The sequence below is a fragment of the Tenrec ecaudatus genome, chromosome 1 (genome assembly GCF_050624435.1).
Source record: "Tenrec ecaudatus isolate mTenEca1 chromosome 1, mTenEca1.hap1, whole genome shotgun sequence".
NCBI classification, from domain to species: domain Eukaryota; kingdom Metazoa; phylum Chordata; class Mammalia; order Afrosoricida; family Tenrecidae; genus Tenrec; species Tenrec ecaudatus.
In genome coordinates this window covers 252819119-252846560 of record NC_134530.1, presented here as the reverse complement: position 1 = coordinate 252846560, position 27442 = coordinate 252819119, and the positions used below count along the sequence as shown (strand labels likewise).

The window sequence follows — 27442 nt, the reverse complement described above, 5'->3', positions numbered from 1 at the left end:
TAATAACCCTTAAACAGAACAAAGACAATACAAAAGGGAAGAAATGAGTCATCTGAATAAGGAAAATCTGTCATAATGGTATTCAAAGGATTCGGACACCAGACATATGGCTACTGAAATAAGACATGTGAACAAAGGACATTGTCACAAACCTGCATGATAAGCATCACATCGATTCATCACACCCAAAGACAGAGAAAGGGCCTATGACTCGGATACATACACTCCTGTAGATTAGAAAAGTTTACAGGATTGGTTGTGAGGCCCTCCCATCACCTTGTTCAGAGCATGGCTCATAACCATGAGTCCTTAGCACTCCAATTTTCATCAAGGGAATGCCCAAGCAAGTTCCTGGGGGTAACTGCCGCTCCGTGACTGGCCAGGGGAGTCACAGCAAATACATTCTGCTTGAAGGCAAAGTTTTTACCATTGCCAGTCAATATTCAGAAAGAAAATGTGGAAACTCAAAATGGGTTTAGAGCTATCATTGTAAATTGCTGTTGTCATTAGGCGCCCTCAAGCTGATCCTGACTCATAGCGACTCTGTGCAACAGAACAAAGCACTGCCCAGCCTGCACCATCCTCACAACTGCTCCTGTGTTTCAGCCCATTGCTGCAGCCTCTGCCAATCCCTTCTGTCAAGGACCTTTGTCTTCTGGGCTGCCCTTTCACGTAACCAAACCTGATGTCCTTCCAATTTTTGCATTCCAGTCTCCAGGAATGATCAATGCATCTTGATGGCATGGTTGATCAATTTCAGACTGAAGACACAGGGAGAACTCTTCAGTTTGTTCATCACTAGCTATCGTGGTTGGTGCATACCCTTGAGTAATGGTTGTACTGACTAGATTTTGTTGTATACGGATACCCTATCGCAGACAGCATTGACGTCAAGAAAGATCATGAAATGTCTTTGATGTTAAATGCGATGCCACTTCTCTTAACTGTCCCACTGCTGGCATAGTAAACTACATGGTTTTCTGATTCAGAATGGCCAATATCAGTCCATTTCAGTTCACCAATGCCGACAATGTCAATCTTTATGTGTTCCATTTCATTTTTTACAACTTCCAATGTTCCTGTTTTGTACATTCCAAGTTCTGATTATTAATTGAAGTTTACAGCTGTTTCTTCTCGCTGTGAGCCATGCCCTGTCTGCAGATGACGGCCATGAAGGCTCTACTCCATCCATGTCATAGTCAATTCTACTTTGAGAAGGCAGCTCTTCCTCAGTCATATTTTGAGTGCCTTCCTACCTGAGGGGGTTCATCTTCTGGCACTATCTTTGATGATGCTCTGCTTCTATTAATGAGGTTTTCAGTGTCTGACAATGTTTCAATATTGTCCATAAGGTTTTCAGTGGCTAATTTCTCAAAAATGGACAACCTATTCCTTCCTCATAGTCTGGATGCTCTGCTGAAACCTGTTCACTTTGGGGGAGCCTGCTGGTATTTGGAAGACCAGTGACTTAGCTTCTGGCATCACAGCAACACACAAGCTACCTCGGCATGACAAACTGACACCTGGTACCTGTACACTGCAGGTTTTCACAAACCTCAAACACAATGCCATGGAGTCCAATCTTACTTATATCAGCCCTAAAACGACAGACTAGAGCTGCCCCTGTGGCTTTCTAAGACTGTAACTCTTCGTGCGAGTAAAACTTTAACTCAATTGAACACACAGACATTGAGTTGATTCTGACTCACAGGGACCCTATAGGGCAGGGCAGTAATGCCCTGTAAGTTTCCAAGACTTTATCTCTTTGCTGGAGTAGAAAGCCTTGTCTCTCTCCCTCAGAGTGGCTGGTGGCTTCAAACTGCTGACCTTGTAGTTAGCAACCCAATGCTGCTAACCACTAGAATGTGTCACAGATCGAGATTCTAGTCATGAGTGACCTGAAGTAGTCAGTATTCATTATTTTGAATCAGAATCATATAATTTACTATACCATACCAGGAATGAAGGATTCAAGAAGAATGAATCACATTCATTGTCAAAAGGGACATTTCAAGATCTATCTTGGAGTATAATGCTATCTATCAAAAGACAATGTCTGGCCACATATAAAAAATCCAATCAATATACTATTATTCAAAGTTATGTGCCAACCACTAAGTCTAGTGATGCAGAAAATGAAGAATCTATCAACATCTTTGGTCTGAAATTGATCAAATATGAAATCAAGATCATTTGATAATTATTGGTGATTGAAGTGCAAAAGTTGGAAACAAAGAAGGAACCAAACCAAACTCATTGGCATCAAGGCAATGCCAACTCATAATGATGCTGTAGGACCAGGTAGAACTGCCCCTGTGAGTTTCTGAGACTGTAATTATTTACAGGCGTAGAGGCCCTATTTCTCTCCCATAGAGAGGATGGTTTCGAACTGCCGACCTGAAAGTTACCAGCCGAATGCATAACCACTATGTCACCAGCCCTCCAGGAAGGAACGGTAGTTGGAAAAGATGGTCTTGGTGATAAAAGTGAAGCTGCAGATCACATGATAGAATTTTGCAAGACCAATGATTGCTTCATTGCAAATAGCTTTTTCAACAATACGAAAGATGACTATGCACATGCACTTCTCCAGGTGAAATACACAGAAACCAAACTGACTACATCTGTGGGAAGAGACGGTAGAGAAACTCAGTATCAGTAACTAAAACCAGGCCAGGGTCCGATTGTGGGACAGACCATCAGTTGCTCATATAAGCTCATGCAGAAACTGAAAACAATTAAAACAAGTGCAAGAGAGTCAAAATACAATCTTCAGCTTATCCCACCTGAATTTTAGGAACACCTCAAGAACAGATTTGATGCATTGAACACTAACGACAGGAGATCTGATGAGCTGTGGAATGACATCAAGAACATCATGCATGAAGAAAGCAAAAATCCATTAGAAAGAAAGAAAAGATCTTCTGGATGTCAGAAGATACTCTGAAACTTGCTCTTAACTGCAAAGTGCCAAAGGCAAATAGAAGAGATGATGAAGTCAAAGAGCTGAATGAAAAATTTCAAAGGGCAGCTCGAGAAAACAAAGTAAAACCTAATCATGAAATGTGCAGAGACCTAGAGTAAGAAATGCAAAACGAGTAAGAAATGCAAAGAGGAAGAACACACTTGCATACCTTAAACTGAAAAAAACTCAAGGACAAAATGGAAGCGCGAGTTCCAATATCGGAAGATTCAGGAGGCCGCAAAAGAAGGTGTAAAGACCGCACAGAAACACTGTACTAAAAGGAACTAGTCTACATTCAAGAATGTCAAGAAGTAGCATCTGATCAAGAACCAGTGGTACTGAAGGAAGAAGGCCCGGCTGCACTGAAAACATTAGCCCAAAACAAGGCTCTGGAATTGATAGAATACCAACTGCAACATTTCAACAAGTTGATGAAGCACTAGAAGCACTCACTCACCTACACCAAGACATTTGGAAGACAGACAGCTCCTTGGTGAACCGATCGGCAAAGCTCCATATTTATAGTCATTCCAAAGAAAAGCGATCCAACAAAATGCTCACATTATCAAAGAGCATCATGGATCTCACATACAAGTCAAATTTTGCTTAAGATCATCCAACGGTCGCAGCAGTACATTAACAGGGAGCTTCCAGAGACTCAGGCCAAGTTCAAAAGGGATATCCTTGCTGATAGCAGATGGATCTTGGTGGAAAGCATAGAATACAGAAAGTGGTTTCATTTTGTTTTATTAATTATGTCAAGGCATTTGAATGTGTGCACACTGCATCATAAATTCTGGTAAACCTTGAGAAGAATGGGAATTCCAGAGTATTTCATTATGCTCATGTGGAACCTTTACCTGGATCAAGAGGCAGTTGTGCAAATAGAACAGGGAATAGTGCATGGTTTTAAAAAAAATAGCAGACGGTGGATTTGAACATCCAATTTTTTGTTAGAATTGTGCTATCAGGGCTCCTAAGTTCCTGAAATACATTTCCTACAATAAGAGTAACGGAAAATTACAGTAGAAGCAAAGATGACAGAGCTTCTTATTCTCCTGTGTCCTGAGTACATGGCTGGAGACAAAGAGACCAAATGAGGCCATGAGCTACTCTCACACCAAGGGGCTTCAAAAAATTAATGGAAAAAATGAAATTGAAAGATAATGGAGATTTTCCATGAACTTTTGGAAGCACTGTTATATTCTGGTGCCAAGTACATGGGAAACCAGCAGAATGTACCAGGTGGGCCTTGAAGAACTCCAGATGGTCAGTGAATGGACTTGGGATCCTGGCCATCTGGAGGAAACCCTGCTGCTAACAGTTCAGTCTCAGCAGCAGTAAAGCTCATAAAGGTGAGTTAAAGAAAAAAGAGAATAAGACAAGAAAGGATGGGGGTCCGGAAATGAGAGCGAGGTCTAGAAAGGGAGCGAGCTAAAAGGGAAAATGTAACAAAACAAGAAATGGTGAAAATATAGTTTCAGGAGACAGTGAATAGAAGCTTCACTGCTTAATGATAAAGATAACCAAAAAAGCTCTGAAACAAAAAGAAAAGGCAAGGTATTGGATAAGAACCAGAAAGTGTAACAAAAATATAAAATAAGTAATTGATATAATTATATATAAGGATATATCATTTAAGGCTGGTTAACCTATTTTATTGTTACTAAATAAAATTTTTAATCAAGTGAGATGATTAAAAATTATTTCACAGTTACCTTTTAGACTAGTCAGTAATGTTAAAATCACTAAGGTACAGTAACTCTTTAAAAACTAGTAATCTTTTCAAATTAGAAGAACTTGCTGAAGCCAGTGGAGTAAAATTAGGTTTGTTGGTTTTTAAATTTAATAACCCAAAAGCAACCAAACCCACTGTCATCAAGTGGGTTCCAGCTCATAGCCACCCTGTGTCGGGCTTCGGGGGGCTGTAACGCGTTGCTCAGACCAACAGTGCCATCTGTCTCCTGAGAAGTGGCTAGTAGGTTTGACCTCCTGACCAGGCAGTTAGCTGACCAGCACTAGAGCTTCTTTTAAATTTGGTAACTTCCCCCAAAGGCAAAAAATCAACCAATTGCTTCATATAAAGTTCTTCAAGTATGCCAAGACATTACATGTCTTTTGGCAGAATACAAATAAAACCTTTATAGTCATAAGGTCAAATCTTAAGAACTAGTTTCTGCCCCTGCACTATTTACAGCGTGGTAGACAAGGGAGTAAAGTCATTCCAGGAAAAAGTGTCACGGTAAAATTGCTCAATAATGGCATCATCATGAGGTAAAAATATCATTTTGGATCTTTAGAATGTTTGACCTCCTAAAGATTCTAGGCCGGCTGGCATTCCGTGGATGCAGTATCATGTTCTTGACACAAGGTGGAGCCTGTGTCATTGAGCTAGCTTGCGAGTCTCCAGTTGAAGGTTGTAAACACTGCGGTGATGACCTGTTTGGGGACAACTGATGCAATAATTCTCTGGGAGAAGAGCAGGCAGAACATTCTACTTCCTCAAGAAGAGTGCTGATAGTCGACGCATGAGAGGGTGCTTAAAGCAATTCAAGGACTTCTAAGACGGCACAAAGCAAGAACTGAAAGTGATTTTCATTTATTAAATGAAAAACATTCAAAGTACAGCAGAGAACAAAAGTTATTTTCCTCATGGAAGGCTTTTTTTTTTAATTTTATTAGGGACTCATACAACTCTTATCACAATCCATACATATACATACATCAATTGTACAAAGCACATCTGTACATTCTTTGCCCTAATCATTTTCAAAGCATTTGCTCTCCATGGAGGGCTTTTACACACATTAATCTCACCTTTGCCAGGGCATCAAATAAGCTGTAATAATGGTTAAATCTCTATCAGCCTTACTATGGTTTGGGTTAAAAAAAAAGTCATTTCCCCTAAAGGTCCTGAAATCAAGCAAAGATCATTTTTTCCAGTGTTAAAATTGATTCAAAATTTGTTTCTGGTTCCAATTTGTTGCAATATTATTTCTCGATATAAGCCCGATTTATGGTAGACTTTCAAGCCCCAGATGAGCTCTGCATGTCCTTTTGCAGGGTGGGGAGTGAGGAGGTCGGGGTGCAGATAGGGACGAGGAAGCCTCCATTAGGGAATGACATCACAAGTATGTAACAAAACACCACATTTTGCACATTCCATGGCGCAGACACTGCCCGAGGCATGGTGGTTACTCTGGCAAATTAGTAGGAGCTCTGGTGATGTACGGGCTGTTAATGCCAAGTTCAACAGTTTGAATTCCCCAGTAGCTGTGTGGGGTTAAGATGAGGCAGTCTGCTCCTGTACAGAGCTACCGCCTTGGAAACCGTAGGGAGCCGGTTCTACGCCGCCCTGTAGAGTCCCTATGAGCAGTCAACAACGTGAAGGCAGTGGGGCTTGGGCAGAAGTAAATCAGAGAAACAAGGTCCCTGTTCTAGGCATGCAGGTCAAATCTGTTGGGAAGAGACAGAACACACACAAGCACAGTGGGGCTTCAAAAAATTTGCGGCGGGAAGACGGGGGGTGGGGGGGAGTTACATTACCTTTTCATTCTATTTTCCACAAACTTTCTGAAGCCTCCTCCTATATTCACTAAGTTCCGGCGAAGAAGCACCATGAAGAAGTAAGGACCACACCACCGCTACCAGCAGCAGCACGATCGCAGTAAAAATAGTATGCCTACGTCTTCAGGGCATCCTTCCTTCTCTAACCTTCATCACTTCACTCCCTTCATCACTCTCCTACTCCTCAACCGCTGCGGCACGCTCTCCTGGTAGAAGCCAGGCCAATCATTGCAAAATGAAAATCCCACTGTAGAATTGCTCTGCTTAAACCCCTCCCACGGCTTCCCAGTGCATTTAGAACGCCTTTTCATGACGCTGCCTGGTTTCACTCCTGCCAACTTCTTTGTCTTGAGCTGACACCACTCCCTGGCTACACGGCAGCCACATTGCCCTCTTTGCGTTCCTCTAACAAGCTAAACCTCTTTCTCTTGTGGGACCTCCACAGTGACCCCCCTCCCCAATTCCTCACATGGTTGGTTCCTTCTCAACTCAAAATCTTCACAGATCTTAACTCAATGTTAGCGCCAAAGAAGCTTGTGCTGCCCAGAAGGTCCAATTGTCGCCTCTAGCCTAATTGTACCCTCATTCTCTAGAGCATCACTCTACTCCATTTTCTTTATAGCACAGCTTGTTACAGCAAACCAAACCAGTTACCACTGAGTTGCTTCTGACTCACAGAGAGATTCACAGAGAGCATAGAACTGCCTCCACAGGGCTCCTAAGGCTGCAATCTCTCTGGCTGACCCGCCATTTTTCTCTCCCACAAAGCAGCCGGTGGTTCCAACCTTGCGGTTAGCAGTTAAGAGTTTTACCCACAGTGCCATTAGGGCTCTTTGCACACATCATAGCTATGCAATAAATATTTGTTGACTATTGAATGAACATGTAGAACACTCATTGAAGAGTGTCTTTCAGATAAAAAGTAATTTCATTTAGGAGGGGTTTCAAAAAGTTCAGGGGAAATTTATATTATATTTTCATTCCATTTTCCACATTTTTGAAGGAAATTTTTTAAAAATTTGAAGCCCCCTTTTTTGCTTCACTTCATTCTCTGTTTAAAATCAGGAAATTAGGACCCAGGGGATGATTTGATTTATTCTGCTAACAACACAGCTGATTAGAAGCAAACCTAGAAGTTGACTCTCATATTCTGACTCCTGGAATTCTAACAGCTAGCATGTTTTAGAACGGCCCGGCTCTCGGATAAATCATGGTATTTCCTGTATTGACAGTAAAGAAGTAATGGCAGAGAAAATACTCAGCTACAACCTGAACTACTATACTTTTGCATCTTTCTCACAGATGCCTTGGTCAAAACAAGAGCTTAATAAATGTTTACTGGATTAATTGAATAAAATATTCTGAATGGTCAAAATTTTTTTTAAAACTAAACATTACCAAATGGTTGCCCACCCATTAAATAAAAGAATGAAAGGGAAAAAAGCCCACTGATCAGGCGTTGCTTTGCTTTGGTTTTTTTAAATAACACTAAAACCCCATTTGGCAAAGACTACAGTAACGACTATTGCAGACAAGAGCTACCAATGGATGTTAAAATTAGCGGGCAAAAGTTTGAAGAGAAATAGATTATTTGCACAGCTTCACAGTATTTCTCCCAAGATATACATGACTTCAAAAAGGAATTTGTATTAATTTCAAAGAGAAAATAGTGGCAGAGATTACCTTAGCCAAGTGGTCAAGACTAACACCAATAGTATGATATGCCCGCATCATGTACCCCACTATGATGCTGACACTGATCACCAGAAACTGTCTAGTAAAATCAAACTGAGGGTTAGTCTAAAAATAACTTAGCAGGGTTTTTCAAAATTATCAAGGTCAAGAGGCCAACGAAAGATCAAGGAACTGTCACAGATTTTGGAGGAGAAAGAGAAGCCCTAGTGGAACATTAGTTAAGCACTAACTGAGAGGTCGGGGGTGGCGCCTACCCAGTGGCTCCAAGAGAGAAAGCCGTGGCACGGCTTCTGTAAAGACTACAGTCTTGGACACCCGGTAGGCCATTCGTTTTACTGTGGCCAACTCACGGGTCCCCAAGGAGTTGATGGCATACAGCCTAAGAGAACACAGCATGGGACTCTGAATTGGATTCGTCATCAAAAATGAGGTATTAGTGGGTAAACGGGTAATTCCACTAAAATTTCCAGTATAAATATTGGTATTGAACTAATGCTAATTTCTTAGCTTTGGTAATTGTATTATCATTGGGTAGGATATTCACATTAATGGATAAAAGGTAGAGGATAAATAGAAACTATATGATGATGGCAACATATGTACAAATGTTTGATATAATTGATGTATATAATGTTATAAGAGCTGTAAGAGCCCCCAATAAAATATTTTAAAAGAAACTAATTTTTATAATTTTTCAATCAAAAATTTTTTCAAAATAAAAAGTAAAAATAAGTACTGAAAAAATAGCAAATTTTGAAATAACTGCACGCTAAATTCTAACCTTTAGGCTAGTTGTCATGCATAGAGTATTGACAGCAACTACACAGACCTTTCAGAAGCTGTTGTTGGTTGCTAGCTGGGTTTATAGTTAAGCGCTTAACCATTTGAACCACCCAGAGACTTCTTATGCAAATAAGCAAACACTGACATTAGGCTGATGTTGACTCACAACTCCCTATACAGCTATGGTTTCCAAGGCTAGAAATCTTTCCCAGGGCTTCATCTTTCTCCCTCAGAGTGGTCAGTGGTTTGACCTTTGGATTTGGGGTTTGGCGGTCCAATACCTAATTCATAGTGTCACTGGGACTCCTTAGGTACTTCTTCTAAACACCCATTGCCAAGGAGTTACTTCTAATTCATAGTGATCTATAAATGAAAGCTGTGAATCTTCTTGATGGACATCAGCAGAGGGTAGATTTGAACAACCGACCTTTCAGTTAGCAATCCAATGCTTATTCAACAGCACCATCAGGGTACTCATAAAAACCTACTAACATTGAGTCAATGTCAACTCACAATGGCCCTATAAAAACGGAGTAGAACTTCTCCTTTGGGTTTCTGAAAGTATAAATCTTTATGGGAGCAGAGGGTCTCAACTTTCTTCCATGGAGTGTCAGGTGGGTTCAAACTGCTGACCTTGTGGTTAGCAGACTAATGTGTAACCCTCTATGTCACCATGGATCCCTATAAGGAGGCAGTGGGTGAGGGTAACCCCATGGCCCTTGGGCTGATTCCAACTCACAGCAACTCTATAGGACAAGACAGAATTGTCCCATGTAATTTCCAAGGCTGCAACCTTTATGGACCACAATTCATCTGTCGTGTTTGTCGCACTGTGATGGCTATGCCTTGCTATGATGCTGAAAGTTATGCCAGCAGTTTTTCAAATATCAGCAGGATCACCCACAATGGACAGGTTTCAGAAAAGTGTGTAGACTCAGGCATACTATGAAGAAGGAAAAGGCAGACGACTTCTGAAAAATTAGCCACTTCTGACAGTATGAAATGTTGTCTGCTACGGTGCAAGAAGATGAACCCCTTCCATTGAAATGCACTCAAAATACAATACAAAATGGGTGCAGCAGGACATTAGCAGGGAGCCGCCAGGAGAGCCAGCAGGATGCCAACGGGCTAGAGAATGAAGGATGTCTTGCGCTGAGCTCAGAGGTGTTCACGGTGCTGTCAGGGTTCCTCCTCTAAACTGCATCATCACACTGTCCCAAAGCTTGGGCATCGGCAAGAATGGAAACCGACCCTGGCCCATGCTCAGGCATGAATTCCAGTGTTTCCAGAGAATGACCACAATCACCACCTCTTGGTGATTATGGGAAGGAAGACCAGGTTCTCCATTCCTGAGAAGAACAGACCTTTGAAAGAAACGATTTAGTTCTCAGTAGAGAACTCAAGGAAAGCCCACAAGGAGCTCTTTTGCTTATCCAAAGTCTGTTTGGTGTCTTAAAACTAATTATGCAACCAGAATTAGGAAATCAAGTCGACATGATCTGGATCATAGGAGGAGGCAGTTCTGTTTATAAGGAAGCCATGGACCAACCAGGTCATGTCAGAGCAGTGGTTCTCCACCTTCCTAATGCCGCGACCCTTTAAGACAGTTGTGATAACCCCCAACCATAAAATTATTTTCATTGCTACTTCATAACTGTAATTTTACTACTGCTGTGAATGGCAATGTAAATATCTGATATGCAGGATGCATTTTAATTGTTACAAACTGAATATAATTAAAGCATAATGATTAATCACAAAACAATATGTAATTATATACTGTGAAATATTTATGTGTTTTCCAATGGTCTTAGGTGACCCCTGTGAAAGGGTTGTTCGACCCCCAAAGGGGTTGCAACCCACAGGGTGAGAGCCACTGTGTTAGACGGTTTGTCACAAGGATCATGTAGGAATTTGAAAGCAACACATTTTTTGCCCTGAAATTGATTTACAGAAATACAAACTTCCCTCACAACACCCAGGTGTTCTTTCTGATGTCCAGCAAGAAAAAGGCATTAAGTACAAATTTGACGATTCGAAATGAATGACTAATATAACAACATTTTCTTATTTACTTCAAGTTGCTCTTGAAAGAATTATTCATTGTAACTAGGAGAGGAGACTTTATTAGTTTCAGATCTGTGGATAATTGTTTCTCAGTAGAGGTTTTTGTTTTCTACTTTGTTTTTCCTTCATTAATGCTAAAGAAACTAAATCACATACCACTTGTGAAACATTTCTTGCTATAACTACATAAATGCCTCTCCCTCATGGGCCAGGGTTGGGTCGATACCTGACAACACTAACATATCTGATAAGACAGCCAAACATGAGACAGCCCCTGACACCATGAGTTGAAATCAGAGATAAGAGCTAGACAGATTAAACAAAATGGTATAAATCCATTACAAACAGCACGACTGAATTTCTATTTCAAATGAAAATGTTACCAAATTAAGGGCTACACATCATTCTGAGTGTATCGGATTTCTGATTTAAAAAAATCTGTTCCCCCATACCAGGGTATTAATGAATTGAGAACCCCAGTTATTCAGTAAAGATGATGTAGAGGCAGGTAAGAAACTAACTTTTCAAAGTGCAAAGGTCTGAGACCTCTTAAGTATTCTGTTTCTGATCTTAAGTGAAACTCCAGGAAATATTGCAATGTGAGAGTGCTCTTGATGTATTTTCTTTTCCTCAGCAGTTTTATTTGCAAACAATTTACATATCATATAACTCAACAGTTCAATCATTCAATATCATGGAAACTTGTACAATCATCCTCACATTCAATTTTAGAACTAGAATGCTCTTTTTTTTTAATCTTATAGTAAGCATGATGGCAAAAATTAAAAATTTCAAATATGTAACAAATTATGAACAGATATTCTTAGAAATCAAAATTAGTGAATTAGAAAATAAACTTCACAAAATTAAATACAGAATATTCATTGTTTTATCCATTAGGTTGGCTAAGATTAGAATAGTACACAAAGAATTTTCTGTATTCTAAGTTGTTACAACCATTTTAAAGTACAAAATAAATAATAGCAATTCGAGTTCAGAATGTTCTAGTTGTGCCCCCAGAAATGCTACTTATAAAAATTAATCCTAAACAAACAGGAATCAGTGCTGCATAAAAACTGCAAACCACAGGAAAACAATGGTGCCTTGAATATAACCAGAAGCACTGCTCTCTGGAATTTCTGGCACTTAACCCTGAACTAGTCAATAAGTAGAAATTGGTAGGTATTTTTAAATGCTATCATGCTGACATCAGATGGATCTTGACTGAAAGCAGAGAGTGCCAGAAAGATGTCTGTGTTTGACTGAAGGTGTAAAGCATTCAAATGTATCGATCATAACAAATTATGGATAATACTACGAACAATGGGAATTCTAGAATACTTAATTATGCTCATGTGTACACAGTTCAAAAGGTAGTTGTTCACACAGAATAAGATAATACAAACTGCTTTATAGTCAGGAAAGGTGTGTGTCAAGATTGAATACTTACATCATACTTATTCAATCTGTAATCTGAGCAAATCATCTGAGAAACTACTGTATCGATGTGGCATCCACATTACAGGACGGCTGGCTCATTAACATCCTGCAACATTTAGAAGATACCACTTTGCTTGCTAAAAGAGATGAGGACTTGAAGTAGTCACTGAAGATCAAAGACTATAGTTTTCAGTATGGATTGTAACTCACTGTAAAGAAAAGCAATCTCTCCAATTGGGCCAATAAACAACATCATGACAAATGGAGAAAAGAAGGAAACAGTAAAGGATTTCACTGTGTTTGGCTCCACAATCAATAATCATGGTAGCAACAGTCAAGAGAAGAAACTCTGTAGTACATTTGGACAAAGCGGCTATGCAAGAACAAAGATGTCACTTTGAGAACTAGATACACGTGACCCAAATGATAATATTTTCAATGGCCCCCTATGCATGTGACAGCTAGACAAGGAATTGGGAAGACTGAAGAAGAATTGATGCGTTTGAATTGTGGTGCTGGTGAAGAATAATGACTATCCTTGGACTGCCAGAAGAACAAGGACAGCCAGAATTCACCTTAGAAGAGAGGACAGCAAGACTCGTTTGTCTGATGTACATGTCATCTTTCAGGAGGGGCCAGTCCTTTGAGGAGGACATCATTTTTGGCAAAGTAGAAGGTCAGTGAAATCTTTTTTTTGGGGGGGGGAGGGGAAGACCCTCAATGAGAGAGGTTGACCCAATGGCTCCACCAATGGACTCAAGCATAGCGACAGGGCTGTGAGGATAGTCCAAGACTTTGCAGTGTTTTGTTCTGCTGATATGAGTTGGAACTGACTAATAGCAACAACAGTTATCGAATGCTACTCTAACAGAAATACCACAACTAGATGGCTTTAACAAACAGACATTTATTTTCTGAGTTTGGGAGGCAAGAAGACTGAATTCAGGGTGTCCCACCTATGAGAAGTCTTTGTCTCTCTGTAGAAAAGGAAGGTTCTTGTCTCCTTAGATTCTGCTTCCTGGTTCAATGGAATTCCACGTGTCTTGACACCTATCTTGCCCTTTCTCTACCTCTTAGATCTCTTATATCACAAGAGATTAAATCAAAATACATACTAACTAGCCTGTCTCATTAAGATAATAAAGGTAAATCATTCCCAAATAGAATTATAACCACAGGCATAAAGATTAGCATTTATACCAGATATCGGTAGGGGCATATCAATCTACAACATATCTAATAGTTGCTTCCTTTTATAATTGTTAACATCATTTCTCAGATTTATCCAAGTAATACATGTACACCTTAGCTCATTCATTTTCTTTACTGGGTGACATATCACCAAATGAATAATCATGTGTTTTTATACTTCATTTTGTTGCTGTCAATGAGCAGATCCATGGCAAAACATGATGCACACTTCAGTAGTTTTCCACATATACAATTCAGTGTTGCTAATTACATTCTTCAGGTTGTGCAACTGTTCTCACCCCCATTCACTGAGGTGCACCTCCCCCTTAATATAAACTCACTACCCTCTAAGGTTTCTATATAACATTTTGGCTTGCTGGGGTCAGTTTGACGCTATGTACATAGTTCTCTAAAGAACACAAGGCAGGTAAGCTAAACCATTGTTTGGTTTTATGATTTCTCTACGGGATATCTTTGATTTCAGGGCAATAGTTTCAGCTATTAATCCAACTTCTGAGAGTCTGGAGTTCATTTGAAATTGGTTCCTGACAGCTGGTTTGCAGAAGGCTGTGGATGGCAGCCCAAAATCCACTGCAAGGGATTAAGCCTCTGGTAAATCCCCTCCAATCACCGTTGAGGGAGATGGATACTCCTGCTATCAGACAGAGCACTGTAAAGTGCTTCTGGCAGACCTCACTCACACTCACTCACCACCATCGCATCCAGGCTGACTCAGGGCGACCTCCTGTGGCATTCCAAGGCTCTAACGCTTTACAGGAGTAGAAAGCCCAGTCTTTCTCCCAAGAAGCTAATGATGGTTTCAAACTGCCAGCCATGAGAATTGCAGGCCAATTTGTAACCACTGCACCGCCGGGGTTCCCTGGTTAGGTCAAAATATATCATCATTTGATCTCCCTTTGGAACCATTTTAAAGCTGTTTCCATTTACTTAAAAAAAAAAGTGAAGGGGAAATACACATGGATTAAGGCCCTGGTGAATCGTCTGTGACCATGGGCCAGGGATGGGAACAGCTTTCCTATCATGCACAATGCATTGGAAAGTGAATTAGTGAAGATGCAGTTGGGTTAAAATTTAGCATTCTTAACATTTGCTCTCCCTTATGATCCATTTAAATGTGTTCTAGTGTTTAATAGTTTCCACTTTCTTTTCAATTGAGGTTTTTCCCTGTTTTACTTTGTTATTCTTGTAAGTTTTTATAATGTTTTTCTGTATATGAATTTCAGGGTATGTGAAACTATAGCCAGTAAGCGGATTAATGGTTCCTTGGGGGTGTGGCAAATGGAGGGCTAATAACAATGAGGACAAGAATGAAGTAAATGTTCTCCAACTGTGGTGATGATTGATTGTACAACTCTTCTTGATGAGATTGAACTATTGAAATGTATGATATGTGAACTATATGCCAATAAAACTTTTTGTTTTGTTTTTAAAGAAACTGCATTCTGAATTTTCTCCCTTTTGAACAGGATTCTTCTACAGAACCTTTGATCAAAACATTCACTAATGATAGGTACCATGCAGTTCATTTGGTCTTATGGCATGTAGATTATAAGGCACACATTCTATAGCTTTCTATTATTATTAGGCCAGTTAACTGAAATGTCTCATGAAACCATGACCCCAAACTTCCAAATCAAGGAACCAAATCCCATGAAATTTTATTTATACATAAGCAACCTCAGCAGCTGCTTCTCTTCCCCCTTATCTTTGTCAAAAATATAGCTGTCACACAGTTTGTCACTTCAACTTTTTGCAGATGTAAAACTTACTGAAATCAATTATAATATTGGTTGTGCACCCCTACCTTTAATCATTGTGTTTTTTCATTACCATTCACACTCATTTCTCCCCTCCTTGACATCTACAGTAACTACTAATACATTTTGTTCTCTATTTGTCTTATCTTTTTATATAAATGAGGCTATATGATACTTGTCCTTATGTAGTCAACTTTTTCTGTTCCGTGTGTCTTCAAATACTACAGCATGCATCAGGACACAATTTCTCCTACTGGCTGAATAGTATTCTACTGTGCGTTCACACCACGTGTGTTTATACATTCACCTGTTGATGCGCATCTAGGCTGTTTTTTTAAGGGGGGGCTATGGTGAACAGTACTGCCATGAATATTGGTGGAAGAGTCTCTTGGATTGGGGATATATACCTAGGAGTAGAATTGTTGGGTCATATGATATTTCTACTTTTAGTTGTTCTCCACCATTGTACCATTTGTCCATCTCCACCATCAATGGCTCCCATTTCTCTACATTCTCATCATTTGTTATTCTCTCTCTTTTTCTCTCACTGTGTGTGTGTGTGTGTGTGTGTGTGTTTTAAGGATCCCTGATGTTGTAGGTGCTACACATTGTGCTGCTAATCACAAGTCACAACGCCACAAGTTGTTCCTCGGGAGAAAGATGAAGCAGGCTGCTTCCATACAGATTTAAAGCAGTGGTTCTCAATCTTCCTAATGCTGCAACCCTTTAATACAGTTCTCATGTAGTGGTGACCCCCAACCATGAAGTTATTTTCGTTGCTACTTCCAAACTACAATTTTGCTACTGTTATAAATCGATCAACCCCTGTGAAAGGGTCGCTCGACCCCCAAAGGGATCACGACACACAGGTTGAGAACTGCTGATTTAAAGTCTCAGAAACTCAAGAAAGTCTATTTCACTCAGTCCTACTGGGTCTCTATGAGTTGGAATCAACTCAATGGCTCTGAGTTTGGTTTGAGTTTTGGTCTGTTTTAATCTTAGCATCCCAATGGGAGTGAAAGGGCATCTCATTGTGCTTTTGAATTTTATCTGTCTGATGGACAATAATGATGAGTGTCTTTTCACGGATGTTCATGGACTTGGTGGCCAATTAAGTGTCCTTTATAGTGAAATGTCAATCGCAGTCCTTTGCCCATTTAATGATTAGGTTATTTGCCTTTATTGATAAGTTGTCAAAATTTTATATACATAGTAGCTATTGGATTTTTATCAGACATGTGGTATTATGAATAGAATTATATAAAAACATATATGGGTTGTAAATCCTAACCCCTATGCCTGAAGTTCTAATCCCATTTGAAAATGTACTGCAATTTTGTTATGCTAATGAGATAGCATTAACATAGAGTTTAACTCCAGTCCATTTCTTTTGAAATATATTTTTTAAAAGATTAAACAGGTAAGGGAGCAAGCAGAGATGTGGTAAGAGTAGCTTATGTATTCGCTGCGCCAAAGTTCTTAGGCTGAAGTTTTTCGTTGTTATGAGATGTCATTTATTTGTCTTTTGCTATTATTACATTAGATAATCCATTGTTAGTAGGTAGGCCTGGTAGTGTAAACCTTTGCTCTTACAAGTCATTCCACCATGACATTGGGTCCCAAACCTGTCTGTTCTTCTAACATAATGGGTTTTCGATTACAGAATTCTATTCTGTAATGGAAATTACAGAATTTCCATTTACTATTTACCAATACAATTTTTCAAAAGCTCTTTGAGTAGGCTCAAGCTTTCTTGGATAATTTCAGTTTCAGGAACCTGTTCATGCCGTTTCTCTTCCACTCTCTCACACTTTTTATTACCTGATAAAAATAAATTGTGAAATTTAGTGTTAACTTTCCTTCAAAAATAGCATTAAATGTGAAGAAATAAAAGCAGTATTTATGGCATCTCACTTCTTCAGGCTTCTTTCTTATAAAACAGGTTCTCATTACTTACTTCTTAGTGAATTTTAGGCAAGACCCCAGACACTCAAGGTCCCTAACAATTGCTAAAGAAATTTTAAGTCTCCATATCAGTGAAATAGGAATAATATAGGGTGGCATGGTCCTCAAAAATGCATGCTCTACTGAAGATAAAATCAGTGAAGAAAGACTTACTGCTCTATCCAGAGGAGAGGTGGGAGTTTCTGGACTGCCATTCCCTACAGATGGGGACATGTATGGTTAACACAAAATAGTGTGGAATACTAACAATGTGATCACTTTGCAAAGACAATAAAACTTAGGAATGGAACTGACACGTGTGCTTAGGGAAAGAGGAAGGCCAGAATTTTTATTCCAGGATTAGATTCTGTATCACTATAGTTCACTAGATTCTTGAGAATCAATCTGCCTTGGCATTGATTAGATAAGAATGTTTAAAAATATGTAAGATGACAAAACCTTACAATTTTGAAATTTTCTACTTATTTTATTGATACTCAATACTATCATAGCTTAAGTGAGGCAAGTATTATTTCTAATTTCTATATATGGGAAATAAAGTTTTTATTTTATTTTGGAAATGAAGTTTTTAAAAGGATGGCATATCAAAGCTCAATGACAGAATCCCCAACAATGAAAGAACATTAAAAAGTAGATTTTTTAAAGGTAAGATTAGAATTATTTTCTAATTAAATTTGTGAGTTATGTTTTTCCTATACAAAACTAGCTTTACTCAGAATAGTATAAATTTATTCTACTAAAATTACTGAATTTTCTTGTTTCAATCAATTAAATTGATATATGAGGTATTCAACTTGATTAATTTTTCTTTAATTTCTGAATGCCAGAAAGTGAAAATAAAGTCAGTAGATCTTCAAAATGTAAAAAGATGAATCGTCTGATTTAAAAAATGAGGGAAAGTCAATGACTGGCAACTCAAACAAAAGGAAATACAAATAATTTTTAGATATCGGAAAAGATGTTCACAATTAGGAAAATGAAAAGTAAGACTGAGTTTCTATTTTTCCCATATCAGATTGCCAAAATTCCCAAAATTCAACAATTAAAGTTTGTTGTAAAGGAAATACACAAGCAGGTACTCATGGAGGTAAGAAATAGCAACATCTACCAAAAAATACCCATGCACTGACATATGTCCAAGAATTTATCCTGAAGACAAATGCGCACTTTCATAAAATGGCATGCATAATAGGAGAATCACCACAACATTGGCCATTCCAGCAAAAACGTGGAAACAAATTAAATTTCCATAAATGGAAAGCCAATTCAATAAATGGCACTTCAGCAATAGAGGAACAAAAGAGTCTTTCATGCCCTCGTTGGGTTTCCTCTAGTCAGTTCCCTCTGTTACAGACCCTGTGTCACACCCTGTCCTTCACCACCTTTCCAACTGTTATGTTTGTGCCCGTGTCGCAGCCACAGTGTCAGTCTAGCTCTCTGAGGGCCTTCCCCTTTTTTTCCTGGCCCTCTACTCTAACCAAGTATAATGCCCTTTTCCAGGGACTGGTCTCTCCTGACAACATGTCCAAAATACATGAGACAAGTTTGGCCATTCTCATTTCTAGAGAGTATTCTAAGCGTCCTTTTTCCAAGATAGATGTGTTCCTCTGGCAGCCCGATGGTATCTTCAACCAATACCATAATTCAAAATGCATCAATTATTGCTCATTCATGAGGTTATTGAAAATTAACATGGCTTAGGTCAGGCACATCTTAGTTCTCAGAATGGCATCCTTGTGCTCTTCAACACTGTAAAGAGGTCTCATGCAGCCAACTTGCCCATTGTAATAAGTTGTTTGATTTCTTGCCTGCTGCTTTCATGCATTGATTGGAATCCAAGCAAAATTAAACCCTTGACAATTTCAATCATTTCGCTACTTATCATAATATTGTCCATTGGTCCAGTTGTGAGGATTTATTTTCCCTTTATACTGAGCTGAAATCCATACAGAAGGCTGCAGTCTTTGACCTTCATCAGCAAGTGCTTCAAATCTTTTTTGCAAAGTTGTGTCCTGTATATGTTGTGGGTTGTTAATTAGCCTTCCTTCAATCCTGATGCCACATTCTTCTTCATCTAGTCCAGCTTTTCAGATTATTTAATTAGTATACAAAAGATATAACCCTGACAAACACCTTTCCTAATGTTAAAACATGCAGAATTCTCATGTTCTATTTCAACTACTTCCTCTTGGTCTATATATAGCTTCCTCATGAGCACATGAAATCCTCAAGCAAAAGAATTTCATTTTCCTTGGATCCATAATCAATACATGACAGTAGCAGTCAAGAAGTCAAACCATCTATTGCACTGGGAAAATGGGCTGCATGAAACCTCTTTAAAGTGATGAAGAGCAAGGACGTCATTTTGAGGACAAAGGTGTGCCTGACTCAGGCTATGACACTTTCAATGAAGTATTCTGCAATTCCCACTTTGAAATGCTATCTATAGTGTGTTGCAATCTACACAGTCAAATGTTTTTGCACAGTAAATCATATGAAACAAACATAAAAGTAAACATCTTTCAGGTATTCTCTGCTTTCAGCCAATATCCATCTGATGTCAGCAATGATAATCCTTGTTCCATATCCTCTTCTGAATCCAGCTTGACTTTCTGGCAGCTCCTTGTCAATGTATTGCTATAATCATTTTTAAATTACTTTAGAGTATATTTAAAATACATTTTCACTCTGCTGCATCACCTTTCTTTGGAATTGACACAAATATGGATCTCTTCCAGTCATTTGGCCAGGTAATTTTCTTCAAGGGTTTATCAGCTTCTGAAAATGGTATCATGTCTAACTCAAAATGGCCAATACCAACCCATTTCAGTTCACTAATGCCTAGGCTAGCAGTCTTTATGTGCTATATTTCATTTTTGATGACTTCGAATTTTCTTAAGATTCATACCTCATATAGGTCACATTCTGATTATTAACGGATGCCCATATCTGCTTCTTCTCATTCTGTGTCATGCCCCATCAGCAAATGACGGTCCTCAAAGCTTTCCTCCACCCATGTCCTTAAGGTCAGCTCCCCAGTACTATTTTGAATGTCTTCCAACCTGAAGGGGTCATCTTCCAGCACAATACTTGATAATGTTCCACTGTTGCTCATAAGATTTTCAGTGGCTAAGCTCTCAAAAGTGGTTATCTTTCTATTTATCTTATCTTCCTTCTTTGTAGTCTATTTTCAGACAGGAAGCTCCAAAGAAACCTGTCAATATGAGTATTTGAAATACCAGTGGCACAGCCTCCAGCATTCCAACAGCATGCAAGCCACCACACATATCCTTTAGATATATTGATAAATGACTAAAATCAAAGTGCCGTATTATTTGTACGAATATCTTGCCATTTGTTCTAAAAAAGCATATACTTATATTTAAAACAATCTCTGGAAGAGTTATGGAAATTTTAACAGATGTTGCCTTTGGAATGAAAAATTTAAAAACTAGAAGTTACAGATAAAGATATTTACTTATCACTGTGTACTCGGTACTTTTAGAAATTTTATTTTATGTGTATATATTATCTGCTCAAATTTTTATTTTGAATCAATCCTATTAATTTCTGAACAGAGCAAGAAAATATACACTAGTATATAAACCAAGTTTTTTCAGCATATTTTTAATGCAGTTTTGTGGTAAAATTAGGTGCCTTGGCTGATATTTAGATCAACTTATACTTGAGTATATAAGGTAAGTGAAAATATTGTATGGTCTGTGCTTTTTATGAAGCAAAATAAAGCACATTTAATCCATGATGTTGAAAACCAGCCTCAATGTTTTTCAAGATGCTAGTTTTCAAAAGCTATTAAACAAGAAAAATAGTACTTAGAAAATGAACTGCTTAGTATTTAAGAGATCAATATAAAATATATACAGTGAAGTTTGAGTTTTATTATGTAAAACATTATTGATCCAGCATTAATTATATTTAAAAATCCAAATTATTTGTCAAGAATATTAGTATTAATGATTATCATTTCAAATTAAATTATATAAACATATATAATTTTATACAATAGTAATAGTTAATATGTTAACCATATTTTCAGAGCTTTTGAAAATATCAACTGACAACAGTGGCTCTCAAACTTTTTGGTGGCAAGACTTGTTTCACACTCTTAAAACTTGAAACCCTCAAATGAGGAGCTGGTGCCAGGGGCTCAAGTGGAAAGCAGATGCTTTGAGAATGATGATGGCAACACATGTGCAAACGTGCTTGATACGATGGATGGATTGTGATAAACGTTGTATGAGCACCCCAATAAAATTATTTAAAAACCTTGAAACCCTCAAAGAGCTTTTGTTTATGTGGGCTATATTTATCTACAGTATCATATCATATTAGAAATTAGACCTAAGATTTAAAATACACTTATTTACAAAATCACCTAGGCATAACAATCATGAATCCATTATTTTACATAAATAATTTTTATGAAGAAATAACTACACTGTTCAAAACAAAAAAAATAACTAGAAGAATGGCATTGTGTTACATGTTTGCATATCTCTGTAATGTCTAGTTTGATAAAAGACCACTAGATTCACATATCTGCTTCTGTATTCAGTCTGTTGTAATATCACGTCATGTAGGCTTTACACTCGAAAATATACCCTGGCGAAAAAATGAGAATGACAACAGTACATGTGCCTTAGGCTGGTGATGACAGTAGTTTGGACGTGAAGGACTCACATATAACTCGTATACTCCTGTGGCATTAGCTGAGCCACAGCTCACAGCAGGCCCACTACAGTGAGGGTGTGACACTCCACCTGACCGGAAGGTCCATACTACGCACAGCGGAGATAAAAAGCAAAATTTTGTAAGATATTACTATAAAGTAATGAAACTGATTGCATTCCCTACCTGAAATCACATCCAATACCTTCATGCATGAGGAAGTAAGGAATGCATTTAGTTATAATTTGTCATAAGTAAAGTCTGATATTGTTTATTCCATTTAGCTCAAGTGGTCCTGTCTAAGACCATTTTAAAATCGCTTCCCACTGCTTTCTTGGCTTCTAAAAATAGCCACTCACTGCCATGAATCAATGCTGACTCATAGTGAAGCCCTGTTTGTTTCCGAGTCTGCCTTTCTCCTGCGGAGCTGTTGGTAGGGTTGAACTACCAACCATGCAGATGGCCGCCCAAGTTAACCACTACACCACCAGGATTCTAAACGCTATGAGTGCTGCTAAAGCCTAAGGAACTAGGTTCTGAATGAGATTATAATCCCATCATATAATCCTCAATTAGCCTGGCCTTCTAGAAGAACGGTTTCTATTAGACGCTAATAGTCCCTTCCTTTTGATTTTTTTCCTGATTTCTTCATGTATTCATGTCTTTCTCTTATCTTATTATATTTGGGTTCTTTTTGTGATTGTAACTGAGGAGTGTACAATACCATTGCTAAAGCATCATTAATCTTTCTTTGTAATGTGCCACCCATGGCTTGATAATTTATATGTCTATATCTTAAATGCAAGTCATCCTTTACAAAATAAATACTTCTTGAGTGGCAACTCTGTGCCAAGTTCCAAAAAGCTACAGTGCAGTTCTTTTCCTTCATAGATTTCACAGCCTGCAGTGAGAAACGCAGGCTCATGCTTTTCACCAGACAACAAAGAATAAGAAGCAATAATTAGTGAAGAGTTTTCACAAAGAAAAGAAATGCTACATACAAAAGGCATAATAAATCTAAGGCACACTGTAAAAAGCAGAGAAAAGGGCCTTCTTCGACTTTAGCAGTTATATCTGTAATTTAGAATTCTAACACAGAAAATATTTCCAAACCTCACATCCACTGTATTGTTCGACTCATGGTCAAATACTTCAAAGGCTTCTTTGATCCTTTTGTGAAATTCTGTTACTGCAGTCTCTGCAAATGACAAAGCAAACTCAAATTAACTTTGAATTTTAAAAAGTCAGTAGTGAAACAGTTTTTTAGTAAAATTTAACATACTGAATGGTCCATTGATCTCGAACTGGTCAACACTGGTGGATGATTCAAACTCACTAGCCACTCCTTGGGAGAGGAATCTGTTTGGGTAAACAATTCCAGTCTCAGAAACCCTTTAATGACTCCCTGAAAGGCTGCATCAGTTAATTAACTGTCTCACAGGCAGTGGGGTTAGCATATATGAGCATTCCTCTGGATGCCTCAGAAAACATAATCTGGTGCACAATCTATGGACAAGGAAGTATTGAAGCCACACCACTCTTAGACAGCTTGATAGGTTTTTCCATATGCTTACACTCATAAACCCAGATCAAGATACAAAGCACTTTCAGTGGCCCTTTAACAAAGTCATCTCTAGACCCTTCACAGCCTCCTATCCCTCGCTTCCCACCAAGGACCAGTGCTATTTTGACTCTAAGTCACAGATTCATTTTGCCTGTGGAACACCCTACCTTTTAGCTTATGCAGTTTGAACAGTTCTAGCCTGAAGGTAGATGCAACCTAATCTAATCAGCAGGGTGCCCCACCTCCTTGTGTGATTCTTTGCTTATATCTGAGGGAGCTCAAGGCTGAAAGGCCTATGAAGGTGACATGTGACTCTTCCTCGAGGAATTTTCATATTAGTTTTGGAGATAGGGCTGAATTCTATAAAACAAATTAAAAAGTCACTTATTCAATACACATTTATTGAGGGTCTGGTATGTGCTAGACATTGGTCTAGGTTCTAAGGCTAGAACATGAACTGAATCAGGCCCCTGCCTTCATGGGGAAAAGAGATAAGCAGGTACACACTTAGAAACATATAGAGCAAGTCAAATGGTACTAAGGAATAAAGTAAAAAATAGAGCAGAACAGTGACAGAGAGAGTTCTGGAACATGGGTAGGGAAGAGTGAGACAGTACGTTGGTTAGGGAGGGCCTGTCTCACTGCCAAGGTGACACTGGGCGGAGACCTAAAGGAGAAGGCAAGCCAGTTTTTGAAGGTCTACAGGAGGCGTTTTTGGGTAGAGAAAAGTAAACAAAAAGTAGTAGGAAACAAGGCTAGGAATATGAGTTTGGGGGTGGAGCAGATTCAATAGGGCTATATAGGCTATTTTAATGACTGGTTTTTACTCTCCAGTGGGTTTTAAGCTGTAGTGTGGAGGAACATGGTCTGGCTTATATTCACTTTAACTACTATTTTGAGAATATACTGGAAAGGGACAAGGGTGAAAGCAGAGACCATTAGAATGCTAAACACAATATTCTGGGTATAAAACTGACCACAATGGTAGCTGTGGGGTGGTGAGAAATGACAGGATTCTACGTTTACTTAAAGGGCAGAGGTAGAAAGATTAGTAAATATATTTGGTGACAGGTGCACAGAGAAAGGCGTAAAAAAAAGGCTAACTCGAACATATTTAGCTGAATGGAAAAGTTAAAGAAAAAGAGTGATGAAGTCTCACAAATTGTGGTGCAAATATTGAGCACAATAAAACATCCAGAAAGCAAAAAAGAGGTTATTTTACAAGGCTAAGTGAGTTTAAGGACATTTTTAAAATTATAAATGCTACCAGAGTACAGAAAATATTTTTAAAATTTCATGACTCACATTTCCTTTATCATAACACAACCACTAATCATTTTGCTGTATTATCCTCCAAAGGGTTTTGATACACATCCTTGTATAGAAAGCTTAATAACTACCATTCACTCAATCAACAAATGCTTACTGACAGACCCTGTTAATTTCTCTTAAATGATTAATATATATTTAACACCACTTATACCCAAAAAGATAAGAATATCCTTAAAGAAATGGAAACAAAAGCCAAGCAAAGTAAGCCCTGGCTATGATCTGTCCGTGTTCTAGGGTCATCTCAACTGGGAGCTTCACCTTTTTCTTTGTAGTTTTGTATAAATGTTTAAACAAACCCTATGTCACAATTACTGCAAACAATTTTCATACCATTATTTTTGCAAAAAATCAACCCCTTTTCCTTTATGATCATTAACAATCATGCATGACTACTGAAAAAAAGGGGAGGGGAGGGAAATATGGAAGAAAATTTAAACCACATAAAAATCTACCTAAATTCTACGATCCAGAGTTAACTACTCTTAATGTTCTTTTTTTTTTAATTATTTCATTGGGGGCTCATACAGCATTTATCACAATACACACGTATAACATTGTGTCAAGCACATTTGTACATATGTTGCCATCATTTTCATAAAATTTTCTACTTGAGCCCTTGGTATCAACTCATTTTTCCCCTCTCCCTGCCACCCTCCCTCCCTCATGAACCCTTGATAATTTATAAATTATTGTTTCTTCATGTCTTATATTGATCGATGTCTCCCTTCATGCAGGGAGGGGGTTATATGTAGATCATTATAATCAGTTCGCACTTTCTCCCCCTACCTTTCCTTTACCCTCCTGGTATTGCTACTCTCATTACTCATTGAGGTGTTTATCTCACCTGGATTCCCTGTGTTTCCAGCTCTTTTCTGTACCAGTGTACATGCTCTGGTCTAGATGGATTTGTAAGGTAGAATTGGGGTCATGATAGTGGGGGGAGGAAGCATTCAAGAACTACAACTTGATTTTTCTGTCAACACAGGTTGTAAGCAACTTTCACTCTCAAGAACTTATTATTATGCTATCGTTTTCAGGGATTGCTTGGTATTCCATAAATTACTTAACAAACCAGTTTTTCGTTATTATTATTAATTCTTTAGTGAACGATCTTGTCAATTCATTTTTGTGCATTTGTTTTATTATTTCATTGAGATTCAAATTGAATATAGCTGAACTTTTGGGGTATTACTAGCCAGTGCATTAGTCAGAAAAATCACATTGGTTATGACACTGCTATTACACAAATTTTCTTTTCAAATTTAAGATCATTTAAAAGCTCCATTATGTGTTTTCATCCTTAAAGTTTAGAAATATCCTTTAAAAGCACAAAAAGGATGGATAAAGTATTTTTTTCCTGGTGGTGTGGTGAAAACACCATTGTATTTTCTTGTACAATTTAAAGTATTCATATATACCTTTGATTTTGGAACATGATTCAAAGTAGACTAAATTGACTTTTTCCAATTTACTATATTGGGACTATAATGAAAGAAGTACAGTTGTTCTGTTGATTCTATCATGATTTATGTTTCTAGTTTTTTGCTGTTAACATACTATTTTACTTAATGCCACTTTATTAGTTTTGTTTTAAATTTTTATTAATATTCTCACGTTTAATCTTCTAAATTAACTTTTAAATGTTATTCCTTTAAAATAATGACATTCTCCTGTATAACCACAATATCCCTGGCATCTTTAAATATTTTTAAAATCATTTTATTGGGGGCTCATACAACTCTTATCACAACCCATACATACATCAATTGTGTAAAGCACATCTGTACATTCATTCCCCTCAACATTCTCAGAACATTTGCTCTCAACCTAAGCCCCTGGCATCAGCTCCTCATTTTTACGCCCTCACTCCCCGCTGGCATCTTTAAATCTTAACAAAAATTCACTAACATAATCTATTTCATATTCAAAGTTTTCCAACAGTTTCCAAGTATCTTTTATAGCTATTATGTCAAACTAAAATCTAATCACAAGACTTCTGAGCAGATCGTGAACTATGCAGACACAACACAACATCAAAGACACAAGAAACCTAACACAACAGAAACAGATAATTCTTGAACACAGAGCTTCAGAGGAAAAAAATAGAGAAGTGAACTGAATACCAACTGGGAATTGAATACTGACTAGGAGAAGCTGAACAAAAGCAGTGTGAGCGACAGGAGGGTCTATGTGTCTACTAGCCTGACACAGCACAGCCGTCTGTAACTTGTGTAAGCAGCATTCCATCCGCTCAGCAGTCTGGCACACAGGTGGCTAGTGAAGAGACAGGTGGGCCTCTCTTGTGCCCATATCCTCCTAGTAACCAGAAGGGTGGCCAGGCCCTACTCTCACCCTCCCAGCAACCAGCGACACCCCCTGACCCTCACACCCACCCCTTACTGATCT

General features: G+C 38.3%; 1 protein-coding gene and 1 pseudogene across 4 annotated transcripts in view; one reads left to right on the top strand and one right to left on the bottom strand.

Moving 5' to 3' along the window:
* The window catches only part of DRC8 (dynein regulatory complex subunit 8), a 66042-nt gene that overhangs the window by 23731 nt on the left and 14869 nt on the right, over positions 1-27442 (bottom strand). For 3 of the 4 annotated variants that reach the window (XM_075531334.1, XM_075531342.1, XM_075531323.1), the window contains exon 2: positions 23254-23338. In XM_075531334.1, coding sequence (XP_075387449.1) covers positions 23254-23338 — 85 coding nt within the window. The remainder of the gene's footprint in view (positions 1-23253; positions 23339-27442) is intronic. The other variant, XM_075531348.1, reaches the window with a different exon arrangement.
* LOC142429750 (dihydrofolate reductase-like) lies at positions 10153-11054 on the top strand (annotated as a pseudogene).